At 34.9% G+C, this 19,116-nt stretch overlaps 1 protein-coding gene across 1 annotated transcript; it reads left to right on the top strand.

Annotated features, from left to right (window-relative positions):
• Positions 1-8,971: 8,971 nt before the first annotated feature.
• Positions 8,972-12,641, top strand: LOC140837990 (UDP-glycosyltransferase 73C4-like). Its single transcript, XM_073204075.1, is given in 3 exon segments — positions 8,972-9,134; positions 9,137-9,288; positions 11,449-12,641. Coding segments are annotated over 3 exon segments (1,461 nt in total). The 3' UTR covers positions 12,595-12,641.
• Positions 12,642-19,116: the final 6,475 nt, after the last annotated feature.

Here is a 19,116-nt window from a genome sequence, read left to right as displayed (position 1 = left end):
GAACCAATGAAAGTTTCAAGGATTGTAATTGCTGGACATGTGGAGCAAGAGGTCATATCTCGACCAACTGTCCAGAAAATGAGAAAAGAGGTATTAAACGCTTCGATCCTACTCCGGATATAGAAGATGCCCAGAAGGGTGGAAAGAGGTAGAAATAGTATTTGACATTACAAGGCAAAGGAATCGATTTCCTTGTAATTCAATATACTATTTGGAACAACCAATGATAGGAACTTACCAAGGACTGATTAATATCGGAGAATTGGAGGTTCATATTCAAGGAATTCTAGGAAAAGAATCAGATCGACTGATTCTTGGACTAGAGTTTCTCGAGGAACATAAACCTTGGAAACGTCTAGAGTATGGAATGGAGTTTATGGCAGAAGATAAAATGTGGAAAATCCAATGATCACAAGTCCATTCTCCATATACATTCCAGTAGGAATGTTGTATGAACAATATAAGGCAGAATACTTTGCTGCATATATTGATTCAGGTGCTGGAATATGTACAGCAAAACGAGGAGTTTTTCCAAATAATTTGGAAGAAGAGTTACCCAAGATTGCTGGAAGAGATTTTTCCAGAAGAATCTTAATCTTATGTAAAGGGATTAAGATGACTGAAATCATGATTGGCGGTGCTGGACAAACACCTTGGTACAAGGTAAAGACACCACCAATTTATTTTCATGATACAGGAGCTGACATATTGTTAGGAAATAATTTCCTACAAATGTTCAAGTCCTATACACAAGAGAATGAGACTAGAAGATTAGTGTTCACAACACCATGTGCTCACAAAATCATAGTCCAGAGACTTAGGGAGGCATTTTACAGAAAATTGCCAATCCAGTTTCGCAGCAAGCGTGGTGATTCAGGAAAACTTCTGAACCCAAAAATGAAGGATTCAAGACGGTTTGGAGAAACAATGCTCCAGTTGAGAGCAGATAAAGAACTCCAACCAGATGATATAGAATGCCTTAAGATAACTCTACAAACAAATGAAGTAGAGTTCGAATCCAAGGTATCATTAGAAGATGTCAAGAAAAGGATCAAAGAAAATTACAATGAAGATCCCTTGGCATGGTGGGACAAAAATCAACTCAGAGCTTGCCTTAAGATCAAGGAAGGCAAAGAGTATGAATTTGTCCGTTGTAAACCTATCTCATTGAACATCATTGATCAAAAGGATATGCAGATTATAATCAAGGAACATTTGGACCTTGGTTTAATCAAAGCAGGTATATCACCATATAGCAGTCCAGGTTTTCTGGTAAGAAATCATGGTGAGATCAAACGAGAAAACCCAGATTGGTTATTAATTATCAAGAAATTAATAAAATTCTGGAGTTTGATGGGTATTTTATACCTAGTAGAGAACACTTGATTAGTTGCATTCGCAATGCCAAGATATTCTCTAAATTTGACTGTAAGTCCGGATTCTATCAAATCAGGATGCAGGAAGAAAGCAAGAAATTCACAGCTTTCTCCACACCTCAAGGACATTATATTTGGGAAGTATTACCAATGGGATTGGCTAACTCACCCCAGATATTTCAAAGAAAAATGGATAATCTTTTCAAAGATTATTTTAAGTTCATGTTTGTTTACATCGACGATGTTTTAATAGCATCCAAAGATATGAATGAACATGTTAAACATTTGGAGATTTTCTCTAATGTTTGCAAGAAAGAAGGACTGGTTTTATCTGAAAAGAAAGCAGTCATTGCTACAAGAAAGATTGAATTCCTCGGAATAGAAATCGATGAGTCAGGAATAATTCTGCAAGAACACATAGTGGAAAAGGTGCAGAATTTTCCAGAGAATCTCAAAGACAAGAAGCAACTTCAAAGTTTTTTAGGGGTTGTTAATTTTGCTGGGATGTTTATTAAAAACCTAGCAAAACACAGGAAGGTGTTCAGTCCATTGTTGAAAAAAGATACTAGATTTATATGGACAGACGAACACACAAAAGGACTTATTCATTTAAAGAAGGTTTGCAAAAATCTTCCAAAGATGACTATTCCTCAAGACGAGGATGATCTGGTATTATATACCGATGCCAGTGATCATTGGTGGGCTGCAGTATTAACAAAGCTCACACCAGATGGAGAACAACCATGCAGATATTGTAGTGGGTTATTCTCAGATGCAGAAGCCATAAGATGACATATCAACGAAAAGGAATTTTATGCAGTAAAGAGGGCTTTTGAAAAATGGCCGTTATTTTTACTTGCAAAGAAATTCACTTTGAAAGTTGATAACACTCAAGTAAAAGCTTTTTTGAAGAATAGAATTGAGTCTAAACCGGAGAAAGCTAGATTATTACGATGGCAAGCTTTATGTCAAAATTATATTTTTGATATTATGATAATAAAATCTCATGAAAATATTCTTGCAGATTTTTTAACAAGAGATGGACAGCATTGACATTGATGTTATTATCAAGATGCAGAGGCATTTGAGGGAACACCTTGAAATGCTTCAGACCGAGTTTAACAAGTTAGCTGTTAACGCAGAAATTGCGGGAAGGCTACAACAAGCTGATAAGAGAATTGTCTCTGATCGAATCACAGGATGTTTACAGGCATATACTCAGTTATGGTCTGTAACACAAAGGCCTATCCTCCAAGGCATTGAGAGACCACTGGTTTCCCAAATGGAGAGTTTTCGAGTACAGGACTCTATACCTGTAGCGGAGGATTCAAATACCCCTTGCACAAGTGTTAAGTCGGGATCATCACCAGATGAGTCGACTGAAACAAAAATTGAGACTCCTGATCCTTATCTTGAGTCTTCAAGTCAACCCTTCACCTCGGGGATTGAAGAGGGAGAGATCAACCTTAGGCCTCGTATTGACAAAGGCAAAGCTAAGGTTGGTACTAATGAAGTTACAATTTCTCCATTTCAGGTTTATCAACAGAATTGGGAGAAGTTGAAAACAAGAATTGGCATTAACCCAGCTACAAATAGGGTTGATGTTTCAGGAAAATATCCAAGGGTATGGATGAAACAAAATTCATATCCCAAGGAGGTCAAGACATGGTATGAATTCGGGGCTCTTGCCTCAGTTTATACTACATCACCCAGCTTTCCAGAAATTTCAGGTCTACCAAAGTGGATCCAGGAAGCTGTTCATGAGACTTGGGCAAACAATGATTATTTGTCCAGAGGAGATGTTTTGGAGCTCTATTTTTTTAGTGCAGCACCAGAACCGACAGGGAAAGGTTCACATGAAGCCTTTCATTTCATCAAGCTAAGGAGGCCAGATTCAAATGTCCAGAAATTTATCAAGGACCCTCCAACAGAAGAAACACCTCTGGTGTCTTCAATAACTGAAGATGACATTTCTACTAGAAGAGCTTGGGGTATTTGGGTCTGTCTCACTGAGATTGACAAAGTCAAGTTTCCGTTCAAATTCTACAATCATTCAGTGAACGGATCATTCCTGTTAAATACCATGACAGGAAAAACAACAAGTTTCGCAGAAGACCTATTTGAAAAGAAAAGAAATCTTTTGTGGAACAGCAAGCTGCCGGCAAGCAAAGAAACTCGCCGAAAATTCTGTAACATGGCACATATAGGAAGCTGGTCAGAAAACATCTGCCTTGAATGCCAAGACCAGAAGAAACCGGAGTTTGGTAAAGGTTTCAAACCGAGATCAGATCGGAAAAACTTTACCGACACCAGCACAAGGGAGGAAGGACCACATGCACATTTTCCTCGAGGATACAAAAAACCGAAGATTCCTCGACAAAATTAAAAGGGACATGTGACCCTCCATTACAAAAGCAGGACAACTACCATGTGAGTGGCAGAAACAAGACAACCACTAATTAGTGGTAAAGGAAAAATGAACCATCAATAATAGATGGTGGATGACACATTGGATACCACAAAAGGAATCCAATGAATAAAAAGTAAATTAACTGGTCCCGAAAATTCATCTATAAATAAGGACAGAATGGAAACCAGTTAACACACCAGAATCAAAACTTAAAAATGTATAGGGTATATTTGAAAGTTTTGAAAAGAAGATTAACATACAAGAGAAAAGAAGCAGAAGCTCTTAAATGGTTAGTAAATCATTTCCGAGAATATAAAGGAGATGAAATTACTGTCGATATATTGGAAACTCATCGTCAATGGTATCTGAGAGAGATAAAAGAGGATGAGAAGTTGATGTCAAGATTGATAATCTAGACAGGGACCCCTCAACCACCAAATGGTCCCCAATGCAAGCTGTAAAGGCTAATGAAGATTTGAAATCCGAAGTTCAAATCCGCAGAAGCCTTCTATAAATAAAGCAGGAAGAAGGAAGTGAAGATCATCAAATATTTTCTCCATTTCTTTCATACAAGGTTGTAATATTTTCTTTTCAAGTTTTATGAGTGTTAAGAGTTCAGCTACGATAAGTAGCTAAACAAGTTTCTTCTCCTCTACAGGAGGTTACTATGTAATATAGAAATATTTGTGTTTGAATAAAAGAGATCTTTGCTCTTAGCCCCTCTCATGTATTATTTTCAAAATTTGATCTTTTGCTGTACGCTCTAATGTAGGAAACGAATTAGAGCTGTGCTAAGTACTGCTGAAGGAATCTGCTTAGTAACCATCGGTTGCGATCGCGTGGTTGGACTGTGAGGAGCAGTTCGTAAAATACGGTGGATATAACCCGGTGGTACTCCGGTCAAAGAGGTAAAAGATTTAATTTATTTTACGGAAGCATGATGTGCCATTATTTTAAAGGAAAAAAAATCAATTGCAAAATAAATGGATAAGGGTATTATTGGAAAGTTTAAAATATTGGGGAGCTAAAACAAAGAATTTGAGGAATAGGGAGTAAGGATAAAGTTTATAAGGGATATGGGGAGTTATTGAAAATTTGCCCTATTTTCTATGCACGAACATAAAATTTATTATATTTCATGTTTCTCATTATAGAAAAAATATTTCCCCCCAAAATAATAATAACTTTATGAACACGACAAATTGAAAAACAAACAAAATGGTAAAATTGTAATATCACAAATGAAACTTATATATTTACAATAATAATAATAATAATAATAATAGTAGATATAAAATTTAAAATAATAATGAGCTAAGTACACTATTTAATGATCCTATTAAACTAACATCAAAAATAACTTAAAGAACCTCGTGAACATGACAAATTTTAAAACAAACAAAATGATAAAATAATAAACTCACAAATAACCAACTCATCTCGCTCTGTCTTCCTATTAGTACCTTAATGTTAGTAAAATTAACAATTTTTTATTGTATAATATTATGATAGGGACTTTACATAAATTTGATTGCAATATATAAATTTAAGTCATTACAATTAAATTTAAAAGTAAAATTAAAATATTATTGATTTAAGTACACTATTTAATTACCCTGTTAAACTAACATAGTAAAAAAACTCATTAACATGACAAAATATAAAACAAACAAAAGAGTAAAATAATATCTTAATATCAGTAAAACAAACAATTTTTTTTAATTTTATTAAATTAAAATAATAATGAGTTAAGTACACTATTTAATGACCCAATTAAATTAATATAGGAAATCACTTAAAGAACCTTATTAACATGATAAATTGTAAAACAAACGAAAAGATAAAATAGTAAGCTCTTAAATAGAACATATATATTTATATAGATAGTAGACATAGATGAGCTCAATTCAACCCAAATAACAAGCAAATGCCTTTTTTTCTCTCTTTCTTTTTTGTCATGGTTATGCATGCATATGTGGTTAAGCATATATGAATGAGAGTAGTACTGAGATGGATAATTTCTTAGGAAGTTCTCGTACTTCAAGCTGCTAATGTTGCGCTGCTTGATCTGGTTGGCTAAGTAGGCCGTAAAATAATGACATCTGATCTTAACGGATAATATTGTCCCAGCTGAGGACATGGCGATAGGGAAAGGGTAAAACTGATATCTAAGAGATATAAGACAACACCAACAGATAGACACGTACATCTACGGACTCATGAACCTAACAGCCCGACCCATTATAACTCAAGTAGGTGTTCTCTGTGCTGTCATAAGTATAAGAAAATAAAGTTGCGCTTTTGGTAACAACTAAAGTTTTTGGCCTGATGATAAGTGTAATGGCCCGTTATCCTAATCACGATTTATTCATGCAATCCTGATTAATCAGTAAACAACGGAAAAGTGAGTTAAAATTTGTGTTTGGGCTTATAAAAAATTATGACATGACCTTCCCATAAATAGGAATATCAAAAAATCAAATACTCAAAATAAACAACACATGCCGTCAATAAACACAACAAAATAAACAAGTGTTGGACATACACAATCATAACATAAACAAACCGACAAAACTCGATAATAACATAATATAATCCTTCAACTACATACATATAATATTTCAAAATAACAATACTATGCAATACTTAAATACAACTGAGCTCATCCTCAGAAATTCTGGTACTTCCTGATGCTTCCTCTTGAGCTCCTGATTCGAACCACATGTATCACTTGCCATATCCACACACAAAAGACGCGACAACCCCCTCTTGGGGGTCAGAAACCAAAGTACGAGACATCAAAAAACCATTATATATGACATAGAAATGTAATGATGTCATGCATGAATACAATGTATTGATATCTACAAGATATATAGCCAAACATCTCCCTGACAAAATATCATACAATATATTTATATATATATGTGTGTGTGTGTGTGAGTCAACATATAATATCACATAAATCAACGAATAGCGAATAAATCAGACACATAATCATCAGATGCTTCTATCAGACATCGTGAAAATAAATGATCTCTATGTACCTCAATCAATTTACCAGTAATTTAAATCTTCATGAAATCCCGGAAATGGCAACTCAGATGAACCAACTGAATATTAATTTAAATGATCTTATTATCATATACGAACTCATAACCATTTAAATTGAATTATTTAGGCATTTCAAATTCCGAAAGTCTCAATATTCAATTAAAATACTTGCAAAATATTATTTTTTTAGCTTTAAATGACATTAAACCAATATTCAATCGACTAACTTTCATAATTTTTCAAACTTTGAATTTTTTATCCAAAAAATTCATAATATTTGATTATTTTATTAAGTAGAATTATTGAGATAACAACTATCATAATTTTATTAAATTATAGCATTATTAGTTCGACAATAAATTCTAGGTTTGTCATATTATACCTCCAAATCCTACAGTTAGGGATGTCAATGGGTCTGGGTAAAACCCAGACCCACAATAGACCCGCCCCATCTGGACGGGTTTGAGCATATTAAATGGGTCATGGGGAGGGTCTCGGGTCTAATTTTTCAGACCCATCTATGTATGGGACGGGTCATGGGTCCTATAATACCCGCCCCATACCCACCCCGTATATGTAGATATAAATATTATAGGGTTTTAGTTTTATTAATTTTCATTTTTTAGCAACCCATTTCAAGGTCAACCATAGACATATTTGATTCTTTAGGTTAATTGAATTTTTAATTGGGTTGGACTTTAGTTTATTATCCAAATAGGTAGATCAATTATAAATAAAACCCGACACCACCATAACTATTAACTATATGCTAATATCTCTTTTTTATGTAATTTTTTATGTCATAAAAATAATTTGTTTTTTATTATTAAGTGTGGTTGAAGATATGAATTAGTTTTCTATTGTATTCTATTTAGAAATTTTTTTGTTTCATAATTCAGTCATGTGAGAAAAATATTATTGTTTTCATTTTAAAAAAAATCGGGTCTCACGGGTCTACCCGGACCCGTTTCATATTCGGGGTGGGGTGGGTCCGAAGAATATTTAACCGGGGTGGGGTGGGTAATGGGTCTAAGTTTTCTTCATGGGGTGGGTCTTGGGTTTAGCCATACCCACCCCATACCCGCCCCATGGACATCCCTACTTACAGTTCAGTAACCTACAAGCTCAATAATTAATCAATATTAATGCGACATTTGCACTAAAATTGAATTAAATCAAAAGATTAAATTTCTACCATCAGACAGCCTTCGAACTCGTCAAACCAAGGCGGAAAATCGAACCTAAATACTAGGCTCGTTGGCAAGAAGGTGAACTCGCCGGAGAAATCGCACAGAAAACCAAGTGTCGAGCTTTCTGCAAAATTTTGATATCAAAACATATCTTACGATACAAAGAACATAATCCCTCAATCCATTTTGAGTTTTGAGCAACGAGAAGGCGAAGTTTGGTGGTTTCTGACAGATCGCGATAAAAGTGGGCAAAATAGGTACCAACAGAAAGCTTGTGTCATGGGATTTCCGAAAATGTGGTTAATCGATATTTCCGGCGATGCACCAGCCGCTAACAGCTGTCAAAATTTCGAAAATGGTTTTGAGAAAATGGGGAACAAGGTTAACGATCCATGTTTGTTGATAGGTGTAGAGTGTGTGATTGTGTGAGAGAGTATATATTTATATTTATTGATAGGAAAACTGATCTTATTTGATTTATTTCAAATCTCCTGCACCATAAATTTCAAGAGTAGTTTTCATGTGAGATCGTTTTATGGATCTCAATCTGTGAGACGGGTCAATCATGTTCGTATTCATAATAAAAAATAATACTCTTAGTATAAAAAATAATACTCTTAGCATATCCAAATAAGATCCGTCTCACAAAATACAATCTGTGAGACCGTATTACATAAGTTTTTGCCAAATTTCAAATATGTATTTTAATATCGTATATAAACCGATATTTTCTAATACATATTTAAACACACAATTTAATTATTATCAAATTATTTATAATTAAACGGATCATTACATAAGGGCTTGATCCAATAATACAGGTGAATTTTGTGTTTTGTATTTATATATAAATTATCTTTTTCGTGAGACGGGTCAACTCAATCCATAATTAAAATAAAAAATAAATTTTTCATGGATTAGATCGAGTTGAATACTATGTTATGTCCACATATGAATACCAGGAACCTCACTTTGCTTTGCTTCCTTTCATGGCTCATGGCCATATGATCCCAATGGTTGACATAGCCAGATTACTGGCGAAAAGAAGTGTCATTGTCACCATCTTGACCACACCCCACAATGGAAAACGATTCGAAAACGTTCTCAACTCAATATCCGAGTCGTGCATCAAAAATTCCCTAGTGTCGAAGCCGGGCTCCCCGAAGGGTGCGAGAATTTCGACGTGCTCCCGTCGATGGATTATGTGATGAAGTTTTTCGTAGCTGTCGGAATGTTGAAAGGTCAGGTTCGAGAAATCATTAAAGAACTCGAACCCCGGGTTAACTGTTTGATTGCTGATAAGTGTTTTACATGGCCCTCAAATGTTGCTAAAGTGTTGCATATTCCTAGACTTGTGTTTCACGAGACTTGTTTCTTCTCTTTTGTGCATGTACATGTTGAAACTTCTAAGGATTTTGAGGCTATAGCTTCTGATTTCTAGTATTTTGTGGTGCCGAGATTGCCTGATAAAATTGGAATCACCAAAGCTTAGCTCTGGGGAAGCGTTAATCGGTCGAATTCGAGCTGGAGTGAGATAATGCACTAAATGATACAGGCTGAGGATGAAGCGCGCGCATTAGTAAATACTTTTCAAGAATTGGAGCCCGAATACGTGAAACAATACAAGAAAGTGAGGGGTTGTAAAAAGCTTTGGTCTGTCTGTCTGTCCACGGTTGGGCGCCGCAAATGATGATACTTTCTCATCCATCGGATGGAACTCGACACATGAAGGAATTACCGCAAGCTTGCCAATGATAACATGGCCGGGCAACGAAAAGTTTATCGTCCATGTGATCAAGACCGGTATAAGGGCAGGCTTTCAGTTGGATGTCCTTCCTGGAGAGGAGGAAAAGGTGGGAGTGTTGGTTTAGCATGATGAGATTAAGAGGATCACTGATGCTCGAGAACTCGCCGAAACGGCTAAAAGAGCGTCGGAGGAAGGAAGGAGGTCGTTTCGTAATATTGAATTGCTTATGACATTGTGCTATATCTCTATTATTTTGTTAAAAAATGGTCCAAACAAAACATATTGAACCGTACCACGTACACCGTCATTTTCAATATACTGAATAAATATGGTGTGAAGCATTCTTGGTGTAATTCTCATATAATTTTATCTAATTTTTAAGAATAATATTTAAAGGTACTATCATTTAAACTAATTATATACATCGTGAGAGAAAGGCTAATCAAAATTTCAAACAAAAAAATTAAATATTTATGCTTATTTTATTAGACAGAATTATTTTTTTTCCCGTATTTCCATTATTTATAATTAGTTAATTAATTTAACTTCATCATTCTAGATATTAAATATTATTATCATATATGAAATATCTTAATCCTTATCTGATTATAGACTCGTCTTCTTTTCAATGTGATTCTTAATTTGTAATTACACATTCTCAACACCATTTTAAAGAATGACTGAGATTATAAATTCACATACATGAAATCAAGAGAAAAATTTGTGTGAGACGGTCTCATGGGTCGTATTTTGTGATGCAGATATCTTATTTAGGTCATCCATACAAAATATTATTTTTTATAATAAGAGTATTACTTTTTATTGTGATTATCGATAGCGTTGATGCGTCTCACAAATAAATATTCGTGAGACCGTCTCACAGAAGACATACCCTAAAATCAATTCCCAATCAATTCCTTCTTAAGTGAAGCAAAAATAGGATCATCTCATTTGTTGATTTTGTAACTGTGTGTTGAGCTCAATTAACTTATAATTGAATTATAAATTGAACCGCTCGCAAATTAATTACTAATAAATGATTATAAGATAATAATTTGAGATATAATTTCCTAGTTTCAATTAGAGTTGTATATGGAGGATTAATCTATATGTAATTATTATGTCAATAAATTACTCGATTGTCAAAGTCCATATATGCAACTCTCAGGGAATTTATCTAACCGATGTGAGACAACTAACACACATTTCTCACGCCCAAAAATGAACATCTGGAGCGTGAAGTTTACAAATGACTCAATTATGGGCAGAATGGATGTCCCAATTATGGGCAGAACATGTGGCCCAACTATAGGCAGTGTCAAATACATAACGGTGGAACCTAAGGTCTGATACTATATTGAGATTGAGACTTTGACATAACTCAACCACAAAAGCTAGTTCAAGATGAGAGGATTGTTAAAGCACATATATGCAACTATCAGAGATTTTAACTAACCGATATGTGACAACAAACCATTATCAATTTGGATTATTATGGTAACATCTAAAAGAGTAGGTCTCATGTGAGACCGTCTCACGGATCTTAATTCGTGAGACGGGTCAACCCTACCCATATTCACAATATAAAGTAATACTCTTAGCATAAAAAGTAATACTTTTTCATGGATAACCCAAATAAGAGATCCGTCTCACAACTACGACCCGTGAGACCTCGAAGAACTCGAACCACGGGTCAACTGTTTCATTGCTGACATGTGTTTTACGTGGGCTTCAAATCTCGGCAAAGCCTTGCATATTCCTAGACTTATGTTTCATGGGTTCAGTTGCTTTTCTCTTTTATGCTTGTATATTTTGAATAATTCCAAGGACTTTGAAGCCATATCTTCTGATTTCGAGTATTTTGTGGTGCCGGGATTGCCTGATAGAATTGAAATCACCAAAGCTCAGCTTCAGGGAACCGCTAGTCAATGGGATCAGAACTGGAGTGAGTTAAGAGACAAAATGAGACAGGCTGAGGATGAAGCATATGGAACGGTGATAAATACATTTCATGATTTGGAGCCTGAATACGTGAAGGAATACATGAAAGTGAGAGATGGTAAAAAGCTCTGGTCTGTCGGTCCCGTTTCGTTATCCAACAAAGATGGGTTAGACATCGTTGAGAGGGGGGATAAAGCATCGATTGATGGAGATAAATGCTTAAAATGGCTAGATTTACAAGAAAAAGCCTCCGTTATTTACGTCTGTCTTGGAAGTTTGTCCCGTGTTTCTACTTCTCAATTGGTGGAGCTCGGTTTAGCCTTAAGAGCTTCGAATCGGCCCTTCATATGGGTTATCAGAAATGCATCAGATGAATTCAAAGCAAGGCTATTAGAAGAGAAACTCGAAGACGACACCGACGGGAGAGGGTTCTTGATCCATGGGTGGGCTCCGCAAGTGATGATACTTTCTCATCCATCGGTTGGAGGATTCTTGACGCATTGCGGATGGAACTCGACACTTGAAGGAATTACTGCAGGCTTGCCAATGATAGCATGGCCGGTGTTTGCGGAGCAATTTTGCAATGAGAAGTTTATCGTCCATGTGACCAAGACTGGCATAAGAGTAGGTGTTGAGTTGGCTGTCCTTCTTGGAGAGGAGGAAAAGGTGGGAGTGTTAGTTAAACATGATGAGATTAAAATGGTAATTGACGAGCTCATGGATGGAGGAGAAGAAGGGGAAGAGAGACGAAAACGAGCTCGAAAACTGGGCGAAATGGCTAAAAGAGCAACAGAAGAAGGAGGTTCTTCATTCAGAAATATTGAGTTGCTTATACAAGATGTCGTCATGCATCATAAAACAAATTTAAAATACTAATATCTATAAAAAAAAGTGGATGGTGAAAAAGGTTTTGCTGGTAAACGAGCGGGGATGATGAAGTTGAGTTATATTTATATTTTAGTTTGTATACAGTAAAGTAACTTATCTTCCTGTTATTAAATGTTTGAGTTATCTTTTATTTAAAAAATAAAAAAATCACTATTACTTAATATTAGTATTAATTATTTTCTCATTTCAATAATTTATTGGATGTTAACTTAAATTCTAAATTAAATTAACTATGTTATTTATTGGGTTATTTCCCTATCATTTGAATAAACTCAATGAATTGTTAAAAATAATTATAATGTAATTAATTTTAAAAAAAAACTTCAAAAAATTGTATATACGAAGCACACATGATAAGTATCTGAATATTTTGAATGGAGAGTCATTCAAATAAATTCTAAATTAAATATATTAGCAAACGAAAAAACAAAAAAATGTAAAATCACCCTTATTACTTTTAAATTAAATAAATGAATTGAATTGAAAGAAAAAATATATTAAATCAATTTTTAAATTTATTTTGTCAAATTATTAATTTCTAAATGCTTAAACTAATATAACATTTTATAACCCAAAATTTAATTTGAATTTAAAATTTATTATCAAAAAATTATTAAATTCGAATAAGAAGATTATATACCTATAAAAGTGTGTATAATTGACATTGTTTTCCGATTGTGCATTGACAAAATTACCCTTCATGCAAACTTAAACAAAATAAAATTTATTATTATTGTGGGGACCCGGACGCTAATCCATTCCTTAATCGTCTTTAGGAATATTTAATCATTCATAATAAACAGGGTCTAAAAATTTTTCTTTTAAAATGCAAAGCGGAAACGTAATGTAATTAAAATCAAATTACATGTTAAACATGAACATACAAATCTGATGTCATCTACAATAATCCAACTAGGTTCAACTACATGTCGGTGCTGAATCCTAAGTTGCTTCTGAAGCCCGGATCTCCACGCTATCTAATCCAGCCTCGTTCTCGTCTTGACCCCGCTCCTATCCCACCTGTTGCCATGCACACATACAGACAAGACAACAGCCGGATAACTCCGGTGAGAATTACATTCTCAGTATAAATCATGTATACATGCAATCATATAAACAATATAAAAGCATATAACGGATAGTTCTATCATGTATCAAATCAGAACATGAATCAATACAATACTAAATCAAGTTTTAAACATGTATCCTATTCAGGAACATAATCAATCTCAAGAATAACTTCTATTCTAAACATGTACCAATATTATGAACATAATCAATATCAAGAATAACTTCTATTCTACCAGAATAGTACTAAATCTACTACTGTGTGCATCTGACAATACCTGTCATTTTAAATTCGAATATCTGACACAAACAAATCAGTTACTAATATAAATTAAAGAAAAATACCTACCTAGTATTCGGCTCTGACTATCAAAATCAAGTTCTGACTCGACTGAACTGAATATAAGCTCAACGGTTCATAACAATCGGTATCAAACACGAACTCAGAATGATAATCATGTCAGATCAGATTCAGAATATCAATACACAATACTGATCTAATAACTGCATAGAACGAAATTTCTGACATTTCAAAAAAAATCCTGCATTATTCAATGTCGTTCTCAGCCACTGATTACAGTCTCACTGTGCTACAATCAATCAGTATACTATCTTCAGATATCACAGACTCTGAATACAATCTGTTACAATCGAAATTCATATCCGAACAATTCTGTATACAACAATCTCAGTTCCCAGAATATTCGATACCATTGTCAACTATCCGTTTCAATCAATCATAAACTGCGAATATATCAAAATCATAACTAAAACGAGCATAAAGTCATCAGAACACTTCTGAACACAGGATTTATCAATCCATAAACGGAACTGAAGTATTTTATAGAGAACATATAATCAAATGTAACTCTAACTCTTCAGGCAATAAGTCTTTCAATTGATATCCCAATTCTCTCCATTCAATCAGTATCAGTCTATAAGAAATTCTAAAATGAAACCAATACCTGTAATCAAATCAAGACTGAAATCACTCTCCCTAATCCAGGACAACCATGCAATCTCATCTGAAAGACTATAGCAAACTTCCTGCTACTAGTAAATCCATTCATGATAGGCTCAGCTTCAGTCATCAACTGAATACATAAGGAATTACTCCATTTCTTTCGATAATCATCGAATCATAAACAATACAGATAACAAGGAATTCAAAATCAAGAATCATTACCGTATATCATTTATTCCTTGGCCATTTCAGGTCCAAATCTTACCATCTCCTGGCAAGAATCTATCATAGCTCTGTACTTGTTCGATATATCACTATCCATTATGCAGTCATCATCAGACAATACAAGTACAATCTAGTCTAATTCAATCTCATTTCAACTTACCGCAGTATACAATATATCACGGAATATCACTGATATCAAATTCTTTCCCCAAAAGATACAAAGATCAATACTACAGTAATACAGACCCAACAGATACAATATTTATCAATGCAACTCAGTCAAAGATAAACATCAAGAATGTATTCGTATATATCAATACATATGCAATCTAATCATAAAAGATCAGTACCTGTCACTATACCATCAAGTGTGTCCTGGGTCTGTTCCTTGATCACCACACCCAGATGATCCTGCTCCCTGAAATCTTCGGGAACCTCTCTGTGGACAAACTCTAGCAAGGTGTCCAAACTGTCGGCAGATGTGGCAACTACCAGCCACTCCCTGGCATTGCTCCGTGGGATGTCTCCCTCCGCAAGTCCTGCAATAAACTCCAGTATAACTCGAGCTCGAAAAACTGGAACTAGATGAACCACTCGGTCCACTTCCTAATTCCTTAAACTGCTTCTTTCGATCTTTCAGCAATTCTTGTTTTCCACTAGTACTACCGCGATTAACTCGGAGAGGGGATTGTTGTGTCTGGGGTTGCATCGCACACACCCTCTTTAGTTGTCTAATCAGACTCGCCTCAGCTCTCTTCGCTCTACTCAAGGCATCAGCAAAATGGTAAGGTCGCTGCATATTCATCAATGCAACTACCTCCGAGTTCAATCCTCTGATGAACTGATCCGCTACAGCTTCATCATTCCCAGCCATGTGAGGAGCAAAATGCAGTAAGGTAGAGAATTTAGCAACATAATCTTCAACAATCAGTTGACCTTGCCTCAAATTCTCAAACTCTGTTTTCTTGTCCTCTCGGCACGAAACTGAGAAAAATCTTCGATAAAATTCAATTCTGAAGACTTCTCAAGTAATCACTGTACCTCTCTGTTCTAATACTCTTTTGGTTGTAATCCACCAACTCCTGACGGCTTCTCTTAATTGGTAAAACACCAATTTAACTCTCTGTTCCTCTATACAATCAAGTAACTCGAACAGTATTTCTATGTCATCAAACCAATTCTCACAATCTTCAGACGTCTCGATACCACTCAGAATCGGTGGCTGAAATACCTGAAGCTCTTTCAACTTTACTTCCATCTGAGTTTCTGATACATCTATCTGATCAGACGAAGTACTACCCCTTTCTGGAATCCTTCTAGGAGGAATATCTGATAATCACAGATGTTAGTAGTAACAGGAGACAAATCCGTCTCAATCTCAATCCTGATCAGCTTACCTCTGATCAAGAATTGGTTCTGATTTATTTTCAAATCAGATATATTACCAAATCAATTCAGATATTCAGGTAACGTACATTTAAAAGCAATAAAACATGCTGTCATGCTGGCATACTCAATGTAAATCAACATGATACTATATCACATGCTAGCAATCAAAAGCATGAAAGAAAACTCAGTCTACCCCGCTCACTCTTTTCTATCTCAGTGCTAAGGAACCTACAGTTCAAGGACCTACAGCTCTGATACCACCTGTTGTGGGGACCCGGACGCTAATCCATTCCTTAATCGTCTTTAGGAATATTTAATCATTCATAATAAACAGGGTCTAAAAATTTTTCTTTTAAAATGCAAAGCGGAAACGTAATGTAATTAAAATCAAATTACATGTTAAACATGAACATACAAATCTGATGTCATCTACAATAATCCAACTAGGTTCAACTACATGTCGGTGCTGAATCCTAAGTTGCTTCTGAAGCCCGGATCTCCACGCTATCTAATCCAGCCTCGTTCTCGTCTTGACCCCGCTCCTATCCCACCTGTTGCCATGCACACATACAGACAAGACAACAGCCGGATAACTCCGGTGAGAATTACATTCTCAGTATAAATCATGTATACATGCAATCATATAAACAATATAAAAGCATATAACGGATAGTTCTATCATGTATCAAATCAGAACATGAATCAATACAATACTAAATCAAGTTTTAAACATGTATCCTATTCAGGAACATAATCAATCTCAAGAATAACTTCTATTCTAAACATGTACCAATATCAGGAACATAATCAATATCAAGAATAACTTCTATTCTAAACATGTACCAATATTAGGAACATAATCAATATCAAGAATAACTCCTATTCTAAACATGGACCAACATCTGGAACATGATCAGTATCAAGGATAATTTCTATTCTAAATATGTACCAATATCTGGAACATAAAAGGACATGAACCATATTCAGGAACACAATCAACATCAATCAATATAATTGTCACTCAAGCTCGTGACTCCACGTTTTAGACTAGACTCAATCCTAGTCTAGGGATCCCGGTTTCCAGATGTGGTATTCCTATATCGAATTCCGTAAAGGATGGAACCATAATCTCTATTACTCGATATAACCAGTGCCCTGGTATTCCTATATCGAATTCCGTAATAGAAGAATTCCAATACCCTTTACTCGATATAACCAAATATGGTGTTCCTATATCGAATTCCGTAATAGATTCCATTACTCGATATAACCAAACATCCAATGTCCTGACCTAACCGTCAAGGACTGTAGCTCTATCGCTAATATCCTATCTTGAGACATCGTGCAATGTGCCGTGGCGATACCACCACTATCTGGCACTTCTGTCACAAGATAACTCGTCTAATACCTGTCATCTAATATCAAGAGAACAAGTACATCAATCAACTTAATGCAAATATCAATGCAATAAGGTAAAGTATGTGATTTAGGGAAACTCGAGTCAAACCTCCCTCGAGTTGTGCAATCCCAACTCAACATTAATTTATACTTTTATCTTCTCGCTCAAAAGAAGAAGAAGTCCCGACTCTATCTCGGTCCATTCCCAATCTGGTAATAACAATATCGAACAGGTATAATATCAATAACCAACTCAATTCAATACCTGTTCTGATCAATATCAAATCACAATACAATCTGATCAATGTCAATTGACATACGGTATATCAATACAATCTAAATCAGTACCGACTCTGATCAATATCAATCAAATGATGTTTCGACGGCATAACAATACAGTCTCGATAACCCCGTCAGTCCGAACATCACAGATATAATACCAGAACTTATAATCAATATCGATATCAGTCATAATCTCAATAACAATACATTTCTGATATGAATTCTCAATCCAATCGACTCCGAAAATCATAACAATTCTATAAACAGTCCGTTCTTTAATCTGACTTCAATTCTATGATATCTAACATGACAAGAACATCATATATGAATCCTATTCAATTCTGACAATAGTCTAATTTCAAAACATGTCAAAACGTAGCAAAACTTACGTTCAGTTGTAGCCTACGTTGATAGGAACACGGTGCTGTGCTCAGATTTTAAATCAACTAATCCCATCAGAAATCAGAATCTAAGCTTTCCTCGGCCGCTCGCTTCTTTCTTTTTTCGATTCTGAAGAACAATTGCTTGTATATACATATATATATACACGTTACACCTCACAAGACAAGTGGCAAGTTTTGAGTTTGCATGCCGCGCGCATATGCGCGCTTCATCTCACGCATATGCGCGAGACCTACTGGAGTGCTCGCGCATATGCGCGCCCTTTCTCGCGCATATGCGCCAATCGTCTCTTTTGAGATGTTCGGTTGAACATCTTGGATTATAATGTAACGATGCCCGACTTCTTAATTCAAGTTTGTATAACCTCAATCATGTCAATTGATCAATAAATCATTCCAGATTAATCTTAAATTACGGTCATTATACCCAAAATCATTTCAGATTACGGTAATCAAATTCTCGGGCCTTACAATTATTGTAATGTAAAGATAAAAATAATAGGACATAAATGCCTCATTATTACTAATAATTAATATCCGATTGTGCATTGACAAAATTACCCTTCATGCAAACTTGAACAAAATAAAACTTATTATTTACATTGTTTGTATTAATTGCATGGACATTGGTGGAAAATCTATATAAAATTTAGGGTTAAATTAAGAAATTTTTAAAATAATATTACATAAAAATTGAATAGATATTTGATAATAAAAAATACATTAAAAATAATATTTTCTTCGTGCATATTTCTTACAAAAAATATTAAAAAAATAGATTTT

This window comes from Primulina eburnea, chromosome 8, assembly GCF_022965805.1.
Source record: "Primulina eburnea isolate SZY01 chromosome 8, ASM2296580v1, whole genome shotgun sequence".
Lineage (NCBI taxonomy): Eukaryota > Viridiplantae > Streptophyta > Magnoliopsida > Lamiales > Gesneriaceae > Primulina > Primulina eburnea.
This window is presented reverse-complemented; position numbering and strand designations above follow the sequence as displayed.